The 21,303-nt window shown below is 54.2% G+C and overlaps 1 protein-coding gene across 2 annotated transcripts in view; it reads left to right on the top strand.

Annotated features, from left to right (window-relative positions):
- The first annotated feature begins 6,457 nt into the window (after positions 1–6,457).
- Positions 6,458–21,303, top strand: part of SLC37A1 (solute carrier family 37 member 1) — a 58,209-nt gene continuing 43,363 nt past the window's right edge. The window contains exons 1-3 of one of the 2 annotated variants that reach the window (XM_036243716.1): positions 6,458–6,503; positions 12,186–12,408; positions 18,599–18,680. In XM_036243716.1, coding sequence (XP_036099609.1) covers positions 12,353–12,408; positions 18,599–18,680 — 138 coding nt within the window. In that variant the 5' untranslated portion in view covers positions 6,458–6,503; positions 12,186–12,352. Of the gene's footprint in view, positions 6,504–7,912; positions 7,946–12,185; positions 12,409–18,598; positions 18,681–21,303 lie in introns of those variants that run through there. The other variant, XM_036243715.1, reaches the window with a different exon arrangement.

Below are 21,303 nucleotides of genomic sequence, written 5' to 3'. Positions count from 1 at the left end.
ACGGGACCTCAGGGCTGCTGCTGGGCCTCCCCATGCAGGAGGGGACCTCAGGGCTGCTGCTGGGCCTTCCCATGCAGGACAGGACCTCAGGGCTGCTGCTGGGCCTTCCCATGCAGGACAGACCTCAGGGCTGCTGCTGGGCCTTCCCATGCAGGAGGGGACCTCAGGGCTGCTGCTGGGCCTTCCCATGCAGGACGGGACCTCAGGGCTGAGGCTGGATCTTCCCATGCAGGACAGACCTCAGGGCTGCTGCTGGGCCTTCCCATGCAGGAGGGGACCTCAGGGCTGAGGCTGGATCTTCCCATGCAGGACAGACCTCAGGGCTGCTGCTGGGCCTTCCCATGCAGGACGGGACCTCAGGGCTGAGGCTGGATCTTCCCATGCAGGACAGGACCTCAGGGCTGAGGCTGGGCCTTCCCATGCAGGACAGGACCTCAGGGCTGCTGCTGGGCCTTCCCATGCAGGACGGGACCTCAGGGCTGCTGCTGGGCCTTCCCATGCAGGACAGGACCTCAGGGCCACTGCTGGGCCTTCCCATCCAGGACAGGACCTCAGGGCCGCTGCTGGGCCTCCCCATGCAGGACGGGACCTCAGGGCTGCTGCTGGGCCTTCCCATCCAGGACAGGACCTCAGGGCTGCTGCTGGGCCTTCCCATGCAGGACAGGACCTCAGGGCTGCTGCTGGGCCTTCCCATGCAGGACGGGACCTCAGGGCTGCTGCTGGGCCTCCCCATCCAGGACAGGACCTCAGGGCCGCTGCTGGGCCTCCCCATGCAGGACGGGACCTCAGAGCTGCTGCTGGGCCTTCCCATGCAGGACAGGACCTCAGGGCTGCTGCTGGGCCTTCCTATGCAGGACGGGACCTCAGGGCTGCTGCTGGGCCTTCCCATGCAGGACAGGAACTTCTGGGGCTGATGAGCTTTCATACGAGGAGCCAGGGGCCTGGACTGCTCCTCTCTGGGCTCCTGGTTCCGGGCAGGCCTGCTCCTCCGCGCATGATGGGGCTCCCACCCCTCCTTGGCACATGGACTGTTGTCTACCTGCAGCACAGGCTGTGCCTCATAGTGGGAAGCTCTCCATTCTGTTCATCATCAACATTAGTCATTAAACAGAGATCTTCCCTGTTCACCCGTAGCCCCCACACTGCTAGAATTCTTGCTTTTTGATCAGTGGAGATAAAATGAAGCTTCTCTTCTCTGTCTTAAGTAAACCGGTTCTGATTTTATCTTTCCTTATCTCTCAAATAATGGCTAATGCTTTTGTGCTTTCCAAGACTGAGGCATTTTCTTGAGCTCTGAGTGAAATCTAGTATCCTCAAAGCCCTTCAGTTAGACAGCACCCAGATAGGCAGGGCCTGCCCTCGGGCCACCTTGGCCTTCCTGGGGAGCATCTGCTCCTCACCTGGACCCCCCTTCCTGGAGAGCCCGAGCTCCTGGACAGAAGGTCCTTTTACAAAATCATGCTTCTCATTGCAACCCAGCTCCATGCAGGGCTTGCTTTGCGCTTTCAATGCTCATTCTGGTGCCTCTCGCTGGAATGACCAGACTCTCCAGCAGGTGTCAGAGTTGCCCCTCTGAAGACCAGGGGAAAGGAGAGACACTTCACTGCAGGTTGGGGGTGGCAAAAGCTCTCCCTCCGGGTCCACCTGTTGTCTCTGGGCTCACTGACAGTCACCCCGCCACACAGATCGGCGCCAGTGGAAACGATCCCCTTGCCCTCCAGCTGTCCTCCAGTCACTCGTCACCCTAAGTTCTTCCCCCTTGTCACCCTAAATCCTCTCCGTTTTCCTCAAACACTACAGACCACCTCCTCCCTCTGCACTTTCAGCAACTGACTTTGTCTTCTGCAACAAAGGAAAACTATGTAAGAACTCTCAACTTCTGTCTCCCCGCCCACAAAATGTTCTGTCTGCAGATTGTACCGTCTCCATCCTAAGGCTCATTGCTCCGCACATGTTTTGAAGTCCTTCTCTTTCTGCCTTTGAAGGGACATGTGTCACTGAGCGCGTAGACTTCTCTCCTGTGCGTACCTACTCCCGTCCTCTCTCCCGACTTCGTGAGGACCCGGCCTCCTAGGAGAAATGGCAGATTCCAAGTCTGAGGCAGAAATTGTAGGAGATGGGTTCAGAACATCTTGTCGTGGTAGGAAGCAGGGGAACTGTCCAAGATACCAGGGTCATGTCAGAAGGACTCCAGATGGTTAGAAGAGGGTCCCCCGGGCCAAAGATGAGCAGACAACGTTCTGTCAGAAGTGTCGCTGCAGTGGATCAGAGCACACCGACTGCGACTCGGTCTACTAGTTCGTCCAGTAAAACGCAAAAGAAAACGCATTGAGAACATTTGAAGAATACTAGAAAACCAAAGCGTTGTTTTGAAAAGTGACAAAAGAGGGAGCCTGCATTCATCCTGCCTTTCCTATATTAACTGCATCTCAGAGCTAACTAACTGAAGTAAATCCCTGATGGGGAGAAGTCCTCCTTACAGAAGTGTGCTACGAGAAAGAGAGACTGAAAATAGTTTAGCCCAATCCACTTCTGTGAATTCCGACTTCTAATGAACTAAGGAACTTCGATGAGGAACACCTAAGACTTCAGAAAGAGCTGACCAGACGCTGTGTGCTTGCTTCGAATCTGCCCAAATCTGATCAAGCCTCTAGACATCGCTGTCAATTCAGGAAAAACGGGGGATGGAAGAACATGTTAGACCGCATCCTGAAGACAGAGCACAGCACAGAGTGAAGGAACCTGAACAGCAGATGTCCTGGCCTTTGGAACAGCCACCGCAACACATTCGTGGGGCAGAGAGGGAGGGGTGCGGGCAAGTCTGCAGAGGGAGACCTAGGAGACACACCAAGCTCTATGTGTGAGGACTCTTTGGATCCCCACTGGAGACAGACTAAACTGAGAGCCAGAACACTTGCAGGACAGTCACGGAAGTGAGAACACGGGCTGGGGATCGGATGCTCTCCGGGAACTGTCCTTGTTAGGAGAGCCATGGTGATGGTATTGTGGTTACATTTAAAACCAAGTCTTTCAAAGAAGCATGCTGAAACTTTACCAATGAAGTGCTACAAGGGCTGGAATTTGCTGCAAAATAATCCTGGGGGAAGGACGTAAGTGGAGACAGAAAGGAAACACAACCCGCCGTGTGCTGATACTTGATGCAGCTGGGGAATCGGTGCCTGGGCTTCACTGCAGTGTTCTCTCGACTCCTGTTTATGCTTGAAAATGTCCATACGTTTCAAAATATCCCTCCTCCTTCCCCAGCCCCGCTCCAGCTCTGCGCCCTTCGTCCTCCTCCCTTCCTGAAAGTGTGTCTGCTCCACGCTGTCTCTTCTTCCTCACTCCCCACTCAGTCCCCACAGCCGTCTGCCACCCACCCCACCCCACCTTTGTGCAAGTGGCAGCATGATCTCCTGGGTGAAGCCAGCAGACCCTGACTTCTGGGCAGCACCCCACTCTGCAGACGCGGCCTTCCTTGTGCTTCTTGGACCCACACGCCCCTCCAGCTCCTCCTCCCTGCCTGGCCCTGAAATGTTAGCACCCTGGGGGTCCGTTTAGACGCCTGCACTCAGTTGCTATTGATACTCTTGCCAGCCTAGGATTCTTCCAGACTCCCGACCCACACATCCAACCCTGGTCAACATCTCCACTGAGAAGTTCCCACAGGAGCCAAATGCTCAGCAAGTACAAATAAATTCTAGCTCAGCCCCACCCCCAAGTCTGTTTGTCCTTTGTATGCTCCCTGTCTCCATGAAGACGCCACCGTCCACTTAGCCATCCAAGCCAGACACCTGGGTGTCACCCCGCTCCTCCCTCTCCCTTGCCTCCTTCCTGTCACATTCTAGACCTTTCTGGAGTCTGCACTCTCCAACAAGCATAATAATCTCAGGTCTGGATCGCTGCAGCTCTGCCCCCCCCCCCCCCACACACACACACACACACACCTTACTTGCACCATGGCCTGCAGCCTGCATGTGCTCTCAGCCAACTCTCTGCTCCGGAGAGGTTGCCTCCTGTGACCACTGAGTCTGGGTAAGGCGACCCCCTCTCGCACCCCATGGTGTGTCCTCTATTATAATGTGTAGCACAGTGTTGGGATGGCTGTTTACCTGTCTGCCACCTTTGTTTGAAGGGAGGGCATCAGTGGGGCTCTGGGCCTCCACCTCCGTGGTGGGTGGTCAGTGGAGCGGAGAGCAAGCTCTTTACTCCGACTCCTTCCCTGCTGGGCCCCCCTCCCCCTATCTAGCAGTTTCCTCTTCAGGCTTAGGGTGCTAACTTCCTGATGTTGCTAGCCTGGGGGTGCATTTTCTCATTAATTTCCTCACACCCTGCTTAAACCTGTGTAATATTTCAGTACTGGCTTAAATAGCGCCGCCCCCCCCCCCCATGACCACCACAAAATTCATTTCCTTCCTGGGACCTTATTTGGAAATAGGGTAGTTGCAAAGGTAACTAGTAAAGTTGAAGTCATACCAGAGAAGGATGCACCCAAAATCCAATATGACTGGTGTCCTTGTGAGAAGAGAGACACACAGGAGGAAGCCGATGTGAGCAGACACACCGGGTGGTGCAGCCACAAGCTGAGGAACGTCACGAGTCAGCAGCAGCAGGAGCGGAGAGACGGTGTGGCACAGACTGTGCCCTGGAGCCTCCGGGCAGCGTGGCCCTGCAGCACCTGCTCTCACGTCCGGCCTCCAGAACTCAGATGTGAGTCCCCGCCGCCCGGAGCCATCCAGCCCGAGGCGCTCTTGGGGCGGCCTAGGCAATGGGTGCGAGCCCTCCTCACCTGCACATCAGCTTCCCTCTGAGCAGACCACCTGCTCTTGCCAGCTGCCTTTTGTTCTATGGACGCTCAAGAGCAAAGACCCCGTGTGGGCTCCGAGGCCTCAGGGGTGGCACAGGGCTGGCCTCCGCCCGCCCCTTTGACGTCTGTCGGGAAGAGTGAAGGCCCTCCCGCTTCGTCTGTTCCTCTTACTGAAGTGAACTCCACACAAATTCAAAGCAAGCCTGGAAGCTTCGGGTTAAAGCAGGGTCCCACCCAGGCAGTGCGCTCAGCTGGCGGCCCCCGTCTGGGCACCGGGCCCATCTCTCAAACCCTGCCCACGGCTGTGTCGGCGGAAGGCCAAGGGCACACTGCGGCTGGCCTGGCACACTTTGTCATGATTTTGAAATACTGGATATGAAAAGTCCAACTGGGTTGGAAATTCATTAGAGTCTCACTAGAAATTTCAGTATTACACGTCAATGAAACAAAGAAGAGTTGGTAGATTCTTTAAGTATCATTTCAGCTGTGGTAAAATTTGTGTGATTATAAAAAATGGTTTACTTGCGTGAAGAAAGTCTGGATGGTGACATCGCGGCTTCCCCTCTGTCCTGAGCTTGTGTGCAACCACTTCAAGCACAGAACCTGGATGTCTGTCGAAGCAATCACAAATTTTCCTTTCGGAAGTCTTACACAAATTTACTCTCTCCTCTAATTCATGTTTAAATACTTCTTATAATATAAAAGATTGATATTCGATAAACAATGTCTTAATTTTTATAAAATTAAAAGATTACTATTTTCAATTGGCAACATGATATGGACCACCCCAGATCCCCTCTGGTGTTCCCAGTGTGCCATACGAATATTACCATTTCCATGTGAGAAAATGTGAAAGCCGTCAGGACGCCCTGTGCCACCCTGCAGTCAGGATGCCCTGCACTGTGCCATGTGCCACCCTGCAGTCAGGATGCCCTGCACTGTGCCACCCAGCAATCAGGATGCCCTGCACTGTGCCACCCTGCAGTCAGGATGTCCTGCACTGTGCCACCCTGCAGTCAGGATGTCCTGCACTGTGCCACCCTGCAGTCAGGATGCCCTGCACTGTGCCACCCTGCAGTCAGGATGCCCTGCACTGTGCCACCCAGCAATCAGGATGCCCTGCACTGTGCCACCCTGCAGTCAGGATGTCCTGCACTGTGCCACCCTGCAGTCAGGATGCCCTGCACTGTGCCACCCTGCAGTCAGGATGTCCTGCACTGTGCCACCCTGCAGTCAGGATGCCCTGCACTGTGCCACCCTGCAGTCAGGATGCCCTGCACTGTGCCACCCTGCAGTCAGGATGCCCTGCACTGTGCCACCCTGCAGTCAGGATGCCCTGCACTGTGCCACCCTGCAGTCAGGATGCCCTGCACTGTGCCACACTGCATCCGTCCGTGTGGTTCGTAGACGTGGGGTCGGTGCCCCCCGACCCCGGAGATAGATCTAGAAACAGCTAGCCCCAACTCATGTGCTAAGTGAGGACCCAGAGGTGCCCACAGCGCCCGGGAATGCATGAGATGGCCGGAGAGGGCAGACGGCGCTGATCCAGGCCTCAGAGTGCGCCTACAGGAAAGGCGGGGTCGGGAGGGCCAAGGCAGAAGTACCAACATGTGAGAAAGCACGTGTCTTGGAAACTACAGCGCCATCCGGCAGCTTTGGGCAGGAAGCTGCAAACATGGGTTCAGGCCTTGTTTCCCAGGTACTAAAGAATTTAGTCTCATTCTTGCATGTGACAGGGATCTGGAAGGGTGTTCAAGCAGCTGGAGGCAGCTGGAGAAGTCAGTTGCCTGAGGGAGAGCTTGGGAGTGGGGAGGCTGAAGCCCAAGTTCCAGAGAGCGGAGGAGCCCCGTGCGGACTATCGTGTAGGCAAAAAGACAAGCGGGGAGAGATGGGAGCCGACTGGGCTGGTGTGTGGATGACCAGGAATGGAGGGTTAGGGGAAGGAGGGAAGGAATTGCCTGAGAGAGAGGCGGTCCACAGAAAGAGACCTCGCCAAAGGGAGAGAGAAGTCCAGAGGCCCTGGGCCAGCTTCCTTGCAGTATTGGGGGGGGGGGGGTCCTGTTGCTGTACCTTGGAGCCCAGTGAACTCAGCAGGTTTCCTTTCTGCATGAACACTTCTCAAAGGCGTACAGAAGGCGTGCACTTGACCCAACCCAACTCAGCCAACAGAAAAAGGTATTAGGGTGTTCTGGAAACGGGGTGGGGGCTATAAGGCTTGGCAGGGAGGAGGAGGTCTTCCCAGGCCTGACTGAGGGGGCACTGGGCAGGGCAGGTCTGTGTGCCCGCCAGAGGCCTGGGGTGCTGTCCAGACAGAACTTTTGGAGCATTTACAGCCTGGCCTTGGATTGGTTTTAGGCTTAAAAATTGTTTTACCCAGGGGCAGTCTTCTTTCAGGAATTCCATTTGCAAAGTGTGTTTTCTGCTCCTCCTGGGACTGGGCGCCTGGGCTGAGCTGGTTGCAGTGTGTACTGTGGGTGGCCTGCAGGTACGCATGCTTGTCCGGGATCTGCTGGGGGAGCTGCCGTGGAGCCAGAGGCGATGGGGGATGCAAGTGACGGGGGCCAGGCTGGAGTTCTCCAGACAGCGGGGAGCTTCGCGTCACACCGTACGTGTGCGATAAAGATGGTTCAACATAGCCTGTCCTTGGGTCCCGTTGTCACTTAATAGACCTCTAGCATCATGACTCTGACCCTGGAGAAGGGGCAGTAGGCAGAGAGGACAGGAGGCCAAGGCAGGCCCTCTTCGCGCCAGTCCTTGCTGGGGGATCGCTGCTTGGGTGCCATTAGGTAAGACCTACCTGAGGACAGGGGCCCTTGGGGAGCTCCCTTGGCCAGAGGAGAACATGCCAGTAAGTGGCCGGCAGGCAGGTGCAAGGGCACAGGACCAGGGAAGAATCCTGAGAGCAACGGTGGGGTGGGGGTGGGGGTGGGGGCGGGCAACAACTGGCCCAGGGCTGGGGGGGGGGGGCGGGAAGGGGATGAACGAAAAGGGGAGGGGCTGAGCCGCCTGCACCTCCCGGCCTGGCGCCCTGCGGCCGAGGAAAGTGAAAGGGCCGCAGGGCCTGCGCCGCCCCAGGAAGTCGCGAGCAGGAAGCGCGCACCGAGGCCGGGCGGCTGCAGTGAGCGGGCCTGGGCCGCGCAGGTGAGGCGCAGGGACTGCGATTGGCGTGGGGACCCCTCCTCACCGCCCGCACCTGCGGGGCCGCGGGACTCGGGCGCCGTGACCACGCTGCACCTGCCACCGCGGGCGACAGGCAGGGGCGCGCTGCCCGCAGGGACCGGGTCCCTGCGCCCTGCGAGCTGCTCCCCCTCCGCCCCGCTTTGTGCCTGTGTTCGGCTGGGCCGGCGTCTCCAGCGCTCCCGGCCCTGGGGATCCTCGGGACGGGGAGAGCAGCGGCGGGCGTCCCCACTCGTCCCGACTCGGCGCGGGCATTCCAGGCAAGCGGGGCAGGGGAGCCGGGTTGGGCCGGAGCCGCGGGCGGGAACGAGACGAGCTGTCTTGCCGGGTCCCCTCCCCAGCCGCCCTGGCCGTGATGACAGCCTGGTGTCTAGGGACAGGGCAGGAGGAGACCCACGCATTGTCCGCCGCACTGTGGGGACGTGGGCGTGCCCGCCGGGTCCACCTGCGCCGGGACCAGCCGCCGGGAAGGAGTCGGCAAAGGAACCCGGGAGGCTCGGTGCGTCAGCACCCTGGGCCTTTGGCTTGTTTGTCTGTTGAGCAGCTGGTTCCCGAGACCGTGAGCCTCCTTGCCAACGCGAGCGACAGTGACCTTCGGTATTTGTAGGGCTTAAGGCGCCACGAAGTCCCCCGCCACGGGCCACCCCAGTCGCGCACTGTTTTCCTTTTTGTCCAGTCCTCCTGCTTCTGCCGCTTAAGCGAGGAGATCGCAGCGGGCCGCAGGGTCTGCATTTGGACCGGGAGAGCCCCTGACCCCACCCCCGGGTCCGCTCTTCTAAAGGCGAACCCTGAGCCCGTCTCTCCCAGCCCGCGGAGCTCACTGTCTGGAAAGCCCTCCGACCTTGAACTTAGTGCGCGGGAGGCGGTTTGGGTGGGTGACCAGCTCGGATTTCCCCCCTCGCTCGCTCACTGAACTGCCTTCCCTCAGCCTTGCCGCCGCCCCAGCCTGGCTGTCTCACCACACCCCCTGGAACTCCACTGGCAGGTGGTTCTGTGCCCTGTCTGGTTGGTTCTAGGAGAGAGGATTTGCTTTTGTATTGAAGCTCCGGGGAGAGATAGTGGCCATTATCATTCATCTCTGGTATTGAGTAGAGCCTTTAAAACACAAACCACAGAAAGTGGTTTTGTTTTGTTTGTTTGTTTGTTTGTTTGTTTGTTTTCTGGAAAGGATATTTTTTCCTCTCAGATAACGTTTTGGGGGGACATACAATGTTCACCCATCCTTGCCTTAAAATAAGATCCACTTTCAAAACTTCGTCTTTAGGTAAATATTTAAAACACACCTGGGGCTGCTTAGATCAGTCACAGCAGCGCCTCGGTTTCGGTCCTGATACTACTCTGGCCATGCTGACTTCTGAGTCTCATTATTTTTTCGGGAATTGTTCTAGGCTCCCAGGGTCACCACGAGGGGGGGAGGGGGGTGCCTGTGGGCGGGGCTCTAGAACCATGGTTGCCTCGGATCATTCCTCATGGTTGACTAGGTTGGGTTGTTTGGGAGGACGGATATAAAAATCTGCGTTTGACAGATTTTCATCAAGTTTCTCTAAAGGGATGTTTCCCAAGTAGCTATGTTTGATAGAATGACACTGGATATTCTGACACTTTTCCCTGTTGTGGTGGTGCAGTCCAGGGGCCCCTAGTAAAAGCCATTAACAAAATGCCGTCTATGTTCTTGGACTATGTGCCAAAAACAGATCGTAAGCCAGGAGATTTGCTCCAGTTCTGCCCTCCCTGGAGGGGATGGGCCAGAGGAAGTGAGGTGGGAGGGGGGCGGGGCCTGCGGGAAACTGGACCGACCTGATTTGGCCCAGTTTGTCCAGCCGCCTGCCTCTTCCCCAGAGTGGCCGTGGGCTCACACGAGACCTCGGGCCTCTACCAGCACTCCGTGGAATGACTTTCCGTGGACACGGCTCAGGCTTTGGAGGAAGAGGCCCCATGACACAACTCTCAACATCCCACGTGTAAACTCGTTATCTTCACACATCCTAATCGCACTTACTGTGAGAGGTCACAGTGCTTCCCACTCGGCTTACAGCGGGAGGAGCCCGCATGACTTTCAAGGAAATCAAGATCTTCTTCCTGCTGCTTTTCCAGTGCCTTCTGCGTCTTCGTTGTTGTTGGTACAGGTTTCAGCAGAATTGAATCGAGGTGATTGGTTGGTTTAGTGACTGGCAGTAGGATATTCCCAGATCAGCTGGGCCTCCAGAAGCAGAGTTCGAACAGGAAGACATGGGGTCCTCGCCATCCGTTCTCAGACACTGTAAGATTTAAACCAGATCCTTGACTCTCAAGTCATCATTGCAAAATTGTTTCTCGAAGTACATTTAGGCCCAAACCGAAGCCCACTCATTTGCAGCAGAATTTTAGTAAACTATATTTTAAATCTAGAGATTTGAGTAAAAACAATTGTGAAGAACTGTGAAAATTAGTCCAACCCATCTCTCGAGCGCTTGCTCTGTGCTCGGTTCTGAACGAGGTAACGGGCCTCGTCTTCTCCCGAGTCTACAGTAAGAGTAATGCCAGCTGCTCTCTGCTGAGCATCTGCTACATGTCAGACTGGTGCTGAAGGCTTTCTGTGGATTATCGCATGCCCTCTACAGCCACCCAAATGTAGCTGCCCTCAGCCCTATGTTTTAGCAGGTGAGGACGCCCAAAGCCAGCTGTGGGAGTAGTGACACTCTCGGTGGGATGAGCAGCTGAGACCATACAACAGTGATGGTCCTGGTGGGCCCGAAGGGCCTGGCTGGAGGGAACAGAGGTACAGTTCTGGCTGGAGCAGAGGGGCCCTCGGGGTGGGGCCCGGGGCCCAGGGATGAAAGCTTGGCAAGGATATTTAATTTTTTTAAGTAGTATAAAAAAAATCATTGGAGATGGTGCATTTTTTGAAAGCTCACTCTGGACGGAGGGCAGGAACGAACATGGGGAACAGGTCTAACTGAAAATACAGGCACTTACAAGTATAAGTGTAAGCCCTCCAAATCTGAACTATTTGCTATTACTTGTCCCTTATCCCAAGGAAATTGTTTGAAGACATTACATAAATATCAGCTTCTTTAAGTCAAGATTAGTGTTTACTCAGAAGTAGCTTTCACCTGGCTGGAGTGGTTCAGTAGTTGAGCGTCGACCCCTGCACCAAGAGGTCGTGGGTTTGATTCCCGGTCAGGGCACATGCCCAGGTTGTGGGCCCTCCCCAGTGGGGAGCATGCAGGAGGCGGCCATTCGATGTTCTCTCTCATCGATGTTTCTATCTCTCTCCCTCTCCCATCCTCTCTCTCTAAAATCAATAAAGGAAAAAAGATTTTAATTTTTAAAAAGTAGCTTTACGTATTTTTAAAAATTATATAACCCGTGAATTTTCAATAATAAAACAGAACAAGCCATGCTCTGTATACACTGGGGACTGTGTTATTTAACGCTTTGGTCTAAAGGACCCCTTGTTGCCAAGAATAGAATAAAAACTGAAAAATGAGACAAGTCATGAGGTTGGCTTTGGACAGGAAGCCTGGCTGGTATGCGGGGCCCCTTTTCGGTTCTCAGCCCCACTGCCCCTTCCTTCCTGCCTCGCTCTGCCCTCAGAATGGGGTCGCTCGCCGTGGCCTGAGTGACCACAGGAGAGGTGGAGAGGCAGTTGCGAGGTGAAGTTTACCCCCCCAGCATTACATGCATTTCCATTCATCTGCAAAGCCACAATTAAATGATCGGTTTGATGACCTGCCATCTCGTCCAGGCCTACATTCCCCTCTGTTATTGTGGCTCAGTTGTGGCCTGGTCCAGAGTGGGTGGAATGGAACACGTCCGGTTCCCTGGCGTGCTCTGATAATTGAGCACATGGCATAACCACTGGGCGCATCCTGTTCCATGTGAACGCTCATGTTCTGGAGGGTATTGTGGTTAAGGGCCAACAGGGTGATCTCTAGATGCCTTCCAGATGGAGAAGAACAAGGTGGTTCTTCTTATATCATCAGAACATCGTGTGAAATTCATTTCAGTGATTTCTGAACAGCATCCCACCCCCATCCCCTGCCGCCCGCCCCAGGCAGATGCTGTCCTGCCACCTAGTGGCCTGGGGGTGGGCATGCCCATCGTCCAGGAAGGCCAGCTTTGGCCTGGGCTGGGTAACAACTGCACAGGCAGTTTCTTCTGCCAGGGTCTCCAAGGTGCCATTGTAGGAACACCTGGCTTCACCTCCTCGTTCTCGTTGTAGAGCACGCGGCCTCTGCAGCAAGGAAGAGGGGGCCCAAGACGCAGCAGGACAGCTCGGCGTGCTCTCCAGCCTGTGCGAGCGCAGGGACAGGAGCGACTGGAGCCAGGATTAGTAACCTCTTTATGAAGCATCTGATTCGTGACCAAAGCTCTGTGGTCCTCGAGTAAATGGCTCAGCTCCCTGCTGGCATCCGCTTCATCATCTCATTCTCCCGGGATCAGTGGTAAGTCCCGGCAGCTCCAGCCCCAGCATGGCACTGAGCGTGGGTGAGGGTCACCGTGCGCCAGCTCCCTCCGTTTCACGGTAAAACGCGCACGGGTGCTGGCCTCCCTGTAACCGTGGAATCAGCGGTGAAAGCTGTGAGGAACATCGCCAAGTTGTCCTCCGTCTTCGACTCTGGCAGGGACACAGAGCATTTGAACTCCCGCATGGTCTTCAGTGGTTTCTGTGATACTCATGGCTCCCACAGAAAATTGACCACTGACCACCAGCAGGATATAGCCTGCCCGTGAGTGAAATAAGTATGAACTCTGAGCTCAGTAAGTGGCCTAGCTGGGGCAGAGCTTCCAGAGAGAAAATAAAACCTAAACAAGTTAAATGCCGACCAGAAGACCTTCTCTTCCCAAAGCACCTCTGCTGGCGTGTTCTGAGAACCCTCTGGGAAGGATGGGGGTGGTCGTGAATTCCATGTCGGTGAAGGAAGCCCACGGAGGGACAGAGGGCAGGGCGGGGCCCTCTGGCCTCTAACCCACAGTCAGTGGTGTCTCCCTTCCTGAGCTCAGTTGGGAAGGAAAAAATTTTTCATCTACCCTCTTAGGTTCAGTAATTGGGGGCATGCAAATAAAACTGAAAAAAAAGATTCACAAGAGAGAAGAGATTCAATCACATATATACCAGAGTTTTTACATAAAAATGTGACTCAAAAGAGGTTGTTAGAACTTGTGGTTAATAAGGAAGAGGAGGAGGAGGAAGGCACTTAGGAGAAAACACACGACTTTTTGGACAGGTAAATGGGCCTTAAGAGAGTAGATGGGAGATATCAGGGCTGTGACGGTGTCCGCCTGGGTGTGGTGCGGATGCTTCGCGTTCTCAGTGATGAGTCATCCTCCCCAGGCTGCTCCCAGGGAGGGACGTCCTTGAGTTTTTTCAGGAGGCTCTGCTTTGAGACATAGATTCCAGGAACTCCGATGCTTTCCGCTCAAAATAATTTGTATGCCATGGTGGCATATTCAGGACCCCTCCGTCTCCATCACGACAGCCCACTTGTGGCCGCCACACTCTCTGCATCTTCTCAGGCCTCTGCTGAGGGATGGAGCACCCCCTGGCCTCAGGTGAACCTCAGACATCTCATTCCTTCCTTGTCCACTTGTTTCGTGTCTACTGCAAATCTAGCCACAAGCGTTCAAACACTTACCTTTTATTTGGGGAGTGTTTATCTTTCGCTTCTTTGTTTCATAACTTCATTTTGATACAACTTTCAAACTCACGGAAGGAAATGACAAGACTGTTACAAAGAACTGCAGAACTCCCGGGTATCACAGATTCTTATTTTGTAAGGGTGAGAACTACAAAGATATAGCAGTGCTTCTCAAACTTCAGCGAGCAGGTGAATCCCCCCGAGAGCGTGTTAAAATGTAGATTCTGACTCAGTAGGTCTGGGGTGCGCCTGAGACTCCGCACTTCCCAGGTGATGGTTCCATCAGTCCATTGACCCCCCTTGGGTAGCAAGGGTATCGAGTATTTGTCTTTTTACTTGTTGTTTGTTTGATTTTGTTTTTGTTTGTTTGGGGTTTTTTGTGGTGGTGGTGGTTTTTATTGATTTCAGAGAGAGGTAGGGAGAAGGGAGAGAGAGAGAGAAACATTGATGAGGGAGAAACATCAGCTGCTTTCTGCACGCCTCCTACTGGGGATCAAGCCGGCAACCCGGGCATGTGCCCTGACCAGGAATCAAACCAACGACTTCGTGGTGCATAGGACCACACTCAACCACCGAGCCACATTGGCTGGGCTAGAGTATTTGTCTTAATTCTGTTCCATCTCTATCTCCAACTTGTTCTTTGACCTTTAAAAGTTATTTTAACTGAGATTTAGCAATCCTAAAGAGACTGGCTTTAACATTCCTACAAAAGACTTTTTTGTTAAATCCTTACCTGAGGATATTTTTCCATTGATTTTCAGATAGAGAGGGAGGGAGAGAGGAGGAAAGGAGGGAGAGGGGGAGGGGGGGAGGGAGAAACAGAAACATTGATGTGAAAGAGACACATCGATTGGTTGCCTCCCACACGACCCCAACCAGGGCCAGTAATGGAATCGCAGCTGAGGTACATGCCTTTGACATGAATTAAACCCACAGCTCTTTGGATTGTGGGCCAACACACTCTAACCGCTGAGCCAACCCAGCCAGGGCTACAAAGGACATTTTCTATGTGTTTCTACCCAGCACACCTGCCCATTTCTAGCAGCTCTTTGATTTCCATCTGGGAACTGGCTTCCCTACTTTGTGCGCAGTTGGGACGGTCAGGTGAGTCTCAGGACTTTCTGTCTCCTATGGCTGCTGAGGGAGGCCCTCGGGGCTTCATGCCCAGCACCTTCCTGAACAGCGCAGGTCCAGCAGGAGGCAGGTGGAAGGCAAGGGAGCTACAGGTCTGTCTCCCGGGGCTTTGAATCTTGAGTAGAGTGAGCTGGGGCAGAGGGACTGTTAGTGAGCACCCAGTCCCACTGCGGGGCCTGGGCTGACCGGCGGACAAACCCTAGCGCCTCCCTCATTGCTTCCCCGTGTGTGTGCATGCACACGCTGTTTTATAAATCGTTTGAGAGTAAGTTGCACTAATTATTTCCTTTTATTTCTAAGCACTTCAGTGTGTATTTTCTGTAAATAAGACATTCTCATATAACTACACACAAAGATCAAAATCAGGCATTAAACACCGATACCGTGCTGTCATCTAATCCACAGTCCACGTTCAAAGTTATATCCAGTGTCCAGCGACGTCCTTGAGAGCTGTCTTCCGGCCCGGGGTCCAGCCGGGCACACTGCAGTCAGCTGTGCCGTGGTCTGTTCTGGTTCATCTGGAATTCTTTCTTGGCCTTTTTTTTTTTTAATTTTTTTTTTATGACCTTGACATTTCCAAAGGGTACACGCCATTTTTTTATAGACTATCTTTTGTTTTAGATGTGTCTAGAATTTCCTCATGATTAGCTTTGAGTTTATGCCTTTTTTTCCCCCCCAAGAATACCACAGAAAAGAGGAGTAAAATGTGGGCAGAGGAGGGACTAAATGAATCATGTGGTATTGGACTGGAATTAAAGAAATCAAGAAGGCGTCCGGCCAGTGTGGCTCAGTGGCTGAGCGTCGACCAAGAGGTCGCTGGTTCAATTCCCAGTCAGGGCACATGCCCAGGTTGTGGGCCTGATCCCCAGTGGGGGGCATGCAGGAGGCAGCAGTCCATGTTCTCTCTCATCGATGTTTCTATCTCTCTCTCCCTCTCACTTCCTCTCTCTCTCAAATCAAAAAGGAAAAAAAATTAAGAAAAAAAAGAAAGAAATCAAGGCGGCACTGGCCAGTGTTGCTAAGAGAACCTGGCATCCTGCCGGCTGAGGCATAAGGTATTTCACTCCACGCAAAACCGAGCTGAATTCAGTTCAGCTGGAAGTGTGCGCTGCTGCCCTCTGCGGCCACGAGCTAATGGAGCACCCCTGGGCATGAGCTCCACTTGGCATGCCCCAGCGAGGCAGTCCTGGGGCCCCTTTGTGCTGCCAGGCCCAGTGCTGGTGAGCAGCACCGCAGAACCCAGTTAGAGGAGGGGCATCGGCCCCGGGATGGAGGCAGAGGCCAGGGCTGGAAGTGGAGTTCCAGGGAAGGAGGGCAATGGCCCAAGGATGGCCACTGGGTTGATAACCCAGACAGCTTGACTATCTAAGAATGCAGGTATACGAGGGCCCCAGGCTCTTCAGACATGGTCTAGACATACGGAGGAGCTCTTTATTTCTGGGTTATTTATTCTATTTATAAATGTGTTGATATATTTAATAAAAATAGAATATTTATAAATAGAATTCTGTTTATGTCTGGGTAGAGAGCATGAACCCAAAGCCCATTTCAGTAGAGCTACTTTTTCCAAACCCTTCCTGGCTGGTGATGATGATTCAGATTCTGCCGGTGGAGCACACGCCTGCACCTGGTAGTGTGTAGCACCTCCGGGCTCCAGGTTCTTCCTTCACACTGATCTGGGAGGTGTGAGGATAACCCAGTCTGAGAACCCTTTCAAAATACTCCTTGTGGAGATGGGACAAGGGAACCCTGTACCCAAAAGGGGGCAGGTCAGGCAGGGTTCCCCATGGGCTGCACTCATGCTAGTAATTTACACCCAGTGAGGACATAAGTGACCAGCGAATCTGCCTGTGGGCTGGGAGTCTGGGGATTGCGGGCATACAGAGCTCTGAGGGCCTGGAGTCCCCCTGTGCTGGCCAGCACGCGCCGGAGCTGGGTGGAGGGACAGCACTCCAAGCGAAGAGCTGAGACTTCCGTCCCCGCCCAGACAGGTGGCCTTCAGAAACACAGGACGAAGGTCCGCACTTTGTAAGAAACCCACCGTACCTGCATAGTCTTGTTGTTGGTATAAAACATACACTTATTTGTTATGGTTTTCTTTTCCTACTGGTTGTTGGCATGGGCTTGAGAGCAGAGAATCCTAGGAACACCATCAGCCTGTGCCCCTCGGTGAAGGGGCACCCGGGGCATGTCATGACTCAGTTCTCGAGTATTTATTTAGCGTGTTCCTCTCCCTCGGGTACCCTGGCAGTTGTAGGCTATATTCCCATGGTCCCACCAACTCTTTTTTCCCACCCGAAACATGAAATATGATCTTTATTTTTAATTTAGAAATATTTATTTGTCCCCTACTGGCCAAAGAGGCAGGCACCCCTAGGATTCTTTGTTATTCATGGAAAGCTGCCCTAGAGAAGTCAATTACAACCGTGGACATGAGCCTAGAGGAGAGTCCCAGCATCACCGAGGGCCCCAGGGGACACGGGCCCCTGCCTGTCTCTGTTCTATCTCTGCTGCCTGTGTCCTAGGTAATTATAGAGTCAAGCCATCACTCAACTCGAAAGTCAGGCCAGAAACAGGACGGGTCCTCTGGGGGCTGGGTCTCAGGACACAGAGGATCTACTCTCCTGGTGGGAGCCCCTTGTCTTCATACCTTGCCAGATACTTTTCCCTCCTGACGGATTTTTTTCCCTTAAGAAATGTTTTTCCACGGCATGGTTCAAATTTTTAGACTGGAATGAACTTTTATCATCCTCCCAAAGTATCTTCTTTTCTTTAGACTCCCATGCATTTCAGCACTGGCCCTCCCCACAGCCGCTTTTCCCACGAGCCAGACAGTGCGGCCGGGCTTTGGGCCAGTCTGATTGTGCCGTCGGCCTACTCATAGCTCATGAGCATCCCTCCTGAGGTCAGTGAGAGGTTTATGTCTCTGCCTTGCTTGTGTCTTTTGGAAAAGTTTCATAGAAGCTAAAAAGTAAAAAATACCATCCTAAATGCCCAGGATACCAGGGGTACAGGAAACTTGTGGTTAATTTTGTTTCAAACTAAATAATCATTCCTTTTTGTCTGCTTTGTAAACTTATGTTCATCTTCTGCGTCCCAGATTTCTCTTTGATTATAGTTTGTTAATGAATGTTGAAATAGTTTCAATTTGGACAGAGCAAAAGTCCCACTTTTAAACTATAATATTATGCCCTGGCCGGTTTGGCTCAGTGGTTAGAGTGTTGGCCCGTGGACCAATGAGTCACGGGTTCAATTCCAGTCAAGGGCACTTACCTGGGTTGCAGTTCGTCCCCGGCCCTGGTCGGGTCGTGAGGGAAGCAGCCAGTCGATGTGCCTCTCTCGAATCTATGTTTCACTTCCTCTCTCTCTCTCCCTCTTTCTCTGTCTCCTTCTCTCCCACTCTATCTGATCATAAATAGAAAAATATCCTTAGGTGAGGATAAAAAATAAAATGAAATATACTATGATAGTGATATAAATAGGAGTGATCATCGATATAGGACTGACTGAGGAACACACAGCGTAAGAACATTTAAGAATTACAGTTACGCCCTGGCCGGTTTGGCTCAGCGGTTAGAGCGCCGGCCTGCGGTCCTGAGAGACCTGGGTTCGGTTCCTGCTGGGGGCACGTACCTCGGTTGCAGTTTGTCCCCGGCCCTGGTCGGTTGTGCGGGTGGCAGCCACTCGATGTGTTCCTTTCACATCGATGTTTCTCTCTCTCTCTCTGTTCCTCTTTCTCCCTCCCACTCTACCTGAACAAAAAATGGAAAAATGTCCTCGGGTGAGAATAAAAAAAAAATTACAGTTGCCATGTATTCTCATACTATTGGGTATCATCTCCCACCACTGTTTTGTGTTTCAGGTACAGAGCCTTCGTTTTTATTTTGACATTTTTGCTGTACGCGAGTTTCCACTTATCGCGAAAGCCTATCAGCATCGTTAAGGTAAGACACACTTCGTTTTCTGTCCTGCCTGCAATCTCCCTAAGGAACTCGTTACTGTAGGGCTCCTGGCGGGGGCAGGGAGGGAGGAGGTGAGCTACCTGGGAAATGGATGGGGTGGAAGCAGGTCCTTTGCTGCTTTGCTTTTTAGTTTCTCTTCTCTGAAATTAAAATCTTTAACATGTTTCTAGGACCTATACTTTCAGAGGTAGTATATCCTTTCAGAAATACTAGTTGACAGTTTCAAAATTCTAAAGCTTCATTAAATAGGTACCCTTTTGTGACTGCCCTCCAAACGGTGCCCTCTGGACGTGTCCCGCGCTTCGCTCCGGGCTGTGGCGGCGGTTCTGGGTTCTTCGTGATTCTCGGAGCACCGAGCTGCTGCCCCGGGGCCGGAAGGGGGGGCTGGCAGGAAGCTGCCAGCAGACATTCGGCTTCGAGTCAATACTCCTACACAGTAGCCAGCTTCACTCAGGGAAAGCAAGGTGGTTTTCTGACCCTCGTTGGAATCGCATCACTTTGCCTGTAGATTGTCAACAGGCTTGAATGGCTTTCGACTCTGTGCTGTAGAAGGAACAGGGACATTGTCCATTACCTCTCTCTGGCCGGGGGCAGGGCACAGCCCGGGCGGAGCTCTGCTGGCCGAGCGCTGGGCAGCCGCCCTCCGAGTCCAGGTGGTGGGAGAGGCAGTGCCGCGGCTGCTCCCGTGGCAGGTCCAGGTTCCCGGTTCTCCAGGGACTCCCTGTGGGTGTCGGGCATCAACCCTTCCCTCCAAAAGTCTGCACTTCCTCCTTGACTCCCAGTAAGCAGGAATTTTCCGTGCCTTTCAAGTTACTTGCAAATTCTCACTTTTTTGACATATCAAGTTTAAATAACCGGAGGTGTTTGCAGACCTTTCGACACATGGTCTTGACAAAGAATGTAAGGCGGGGCCTTCGCAAACACTCACGCACTCGCCCAGTGACTCCAGTCAGTACGTGCGACCAGCCACTGGGAATTTAAATGCTTCTTGTCCCCGGCCAGGGAAATGCACTCACAGCTGAAGAGAAAGGCAAGTCAGGAAAATGGAAGCAACCGTGGCAGAGTCTGAGGGCGCACCAGAGTAGTTGGGGAGCCTTCCCGGGGTCCAGGATTGACCTGGAAAGACTGGGTTTGGATCATGGGGTGAAGGCCCGCAGCGCTGATGGAGGTGGGGCATCACCAGGGAGCCCCCGCCCGAGGGCGGCGGGTCGCCCCGCAGCAGCACTGGCCGGCTGGGCCATCCGGCTGCAAGCCTGACGGACGGGAGCAGTTCACAGGACTGGGTCGAGGTCGGCAGCCGGCACGGTGGCACCAGGATCCCAGCTCCGAGTCTGCATCCCTGACCAGGAGGCGAGGCTGCCTTTTGTCACAGGACAGCAGAAAACAGAAGGGCTGCTCTGCTTATTGAGGAAACAGAACGAGTGCGTGTCTACGTATCTCTCCCATGCGTGGCTCCTCCCTGGGAACACGAAGCGATGAGAGAGGTTAAAATTCCCTTCCCCGCGCTTCCACGGGAGGTGTGTGTTAGAGCCACTGCCGCCCGGCCCCATCCCTCCGCCGGAGGTCCTCTCCCCCAGACCTGTCGCTTTCTGACTGAACCCTGGTCAGAGCCCAGCACTGAACCTTGGTCTGGCCAGCTGGGCTTCCGTGAGGGGCAGCAGCAGGTGGGCCCCCGACTCTGAGGGCGAAGAAGACAGTACAGTCCGGCGGAAGGGAAAATGCTGAAACCCCAGCTTTATGCAGGAAGGAAAGACCGCAGGCCTCCCGGTGCCTCTGACCCCAGCTCGGCCATGCCCACAGCCCCGCACCGTCACCCCGGCGGAGCGCGTAGGCCGGGGCAAGGGACGGCTCGGTCAGCAGGAGGAAGCTTCCCGCCCTGGGCCGGGCGGCTCTGCTGAGGAAAGCCATTTGTCAAGTCGCCACTTTGAATTTGTAGAGCAGAACCCTTGGCCAGAGTTCTAGGGCAGTGTCCCGGTGCTGATGACACAGCCGTGTAGTACAGAGCGGCGGAGTCCCATGCACCGTGCCAGGACAAACATTTACATACTCGCCCAGGAAAGCATCACCTGGTTGAGGTCTGGCCCCTTGCCAGCTCCTAGAGGGCTCCTTACGCCCTGCCCCCCATCACTACCCCCCTCCAGGTAACCCCGATTCTCACCAAGGTCCCCACGATTCAGTTTCCTGTTCTTGAACATTGTGCATGGAAACAGAGTCCTACCGCTTGCGCTCCTGTGTCAGGCTTACCGTGTGTGGGGGGCATCCTCCTGGTGCTGGACCTGGAACGCGTTCTGTATCGCCGCGGCGGTCAGCCGTGTGAATCTGGCGAGATGGACCCAGTGGCCAGTCTGGGCAGGCGGGCCGAGGACGAGGCAGTCCGCTCGCAGCCGCACAGCCGCTCTGGGCAGTCCTGTGGCCCGGGGCCTCTGTGCTGGCCCTGTGTGCTCAGGAGTGGGGCTCCCGGAGAGCCCGAGGGACCTTACCCGCCAGTTCTGTGGGTCCGGCAGGCAGACCCCCCGAACAGCGACTTCCTCCCCACCGAGCCAGGTGCCCTGGGAAGGCTGGTAAGAGGGGGTGCTGTTCTTTGCATCCCTGCCGAACCCCACCT

Source organism: Molossus molossus, unplaced genomic scaffold (assembly GCF_014108415.1).
Source record: "Molossus molossus isolate mMolMol1 unplaced genomic scaffold, mMolMol1.p scaffold_m16_p_5, whole genome shotgun sequence".
Lineage (NCBI taxonomy): Eukaryota > Metazoa > Chordata > Mammalia > Chiroptera > Molossidae > Molossus > Molossus molossus.
This window is presented reverse-complemented; position numbering and strand designations above follow the sequence as displayed.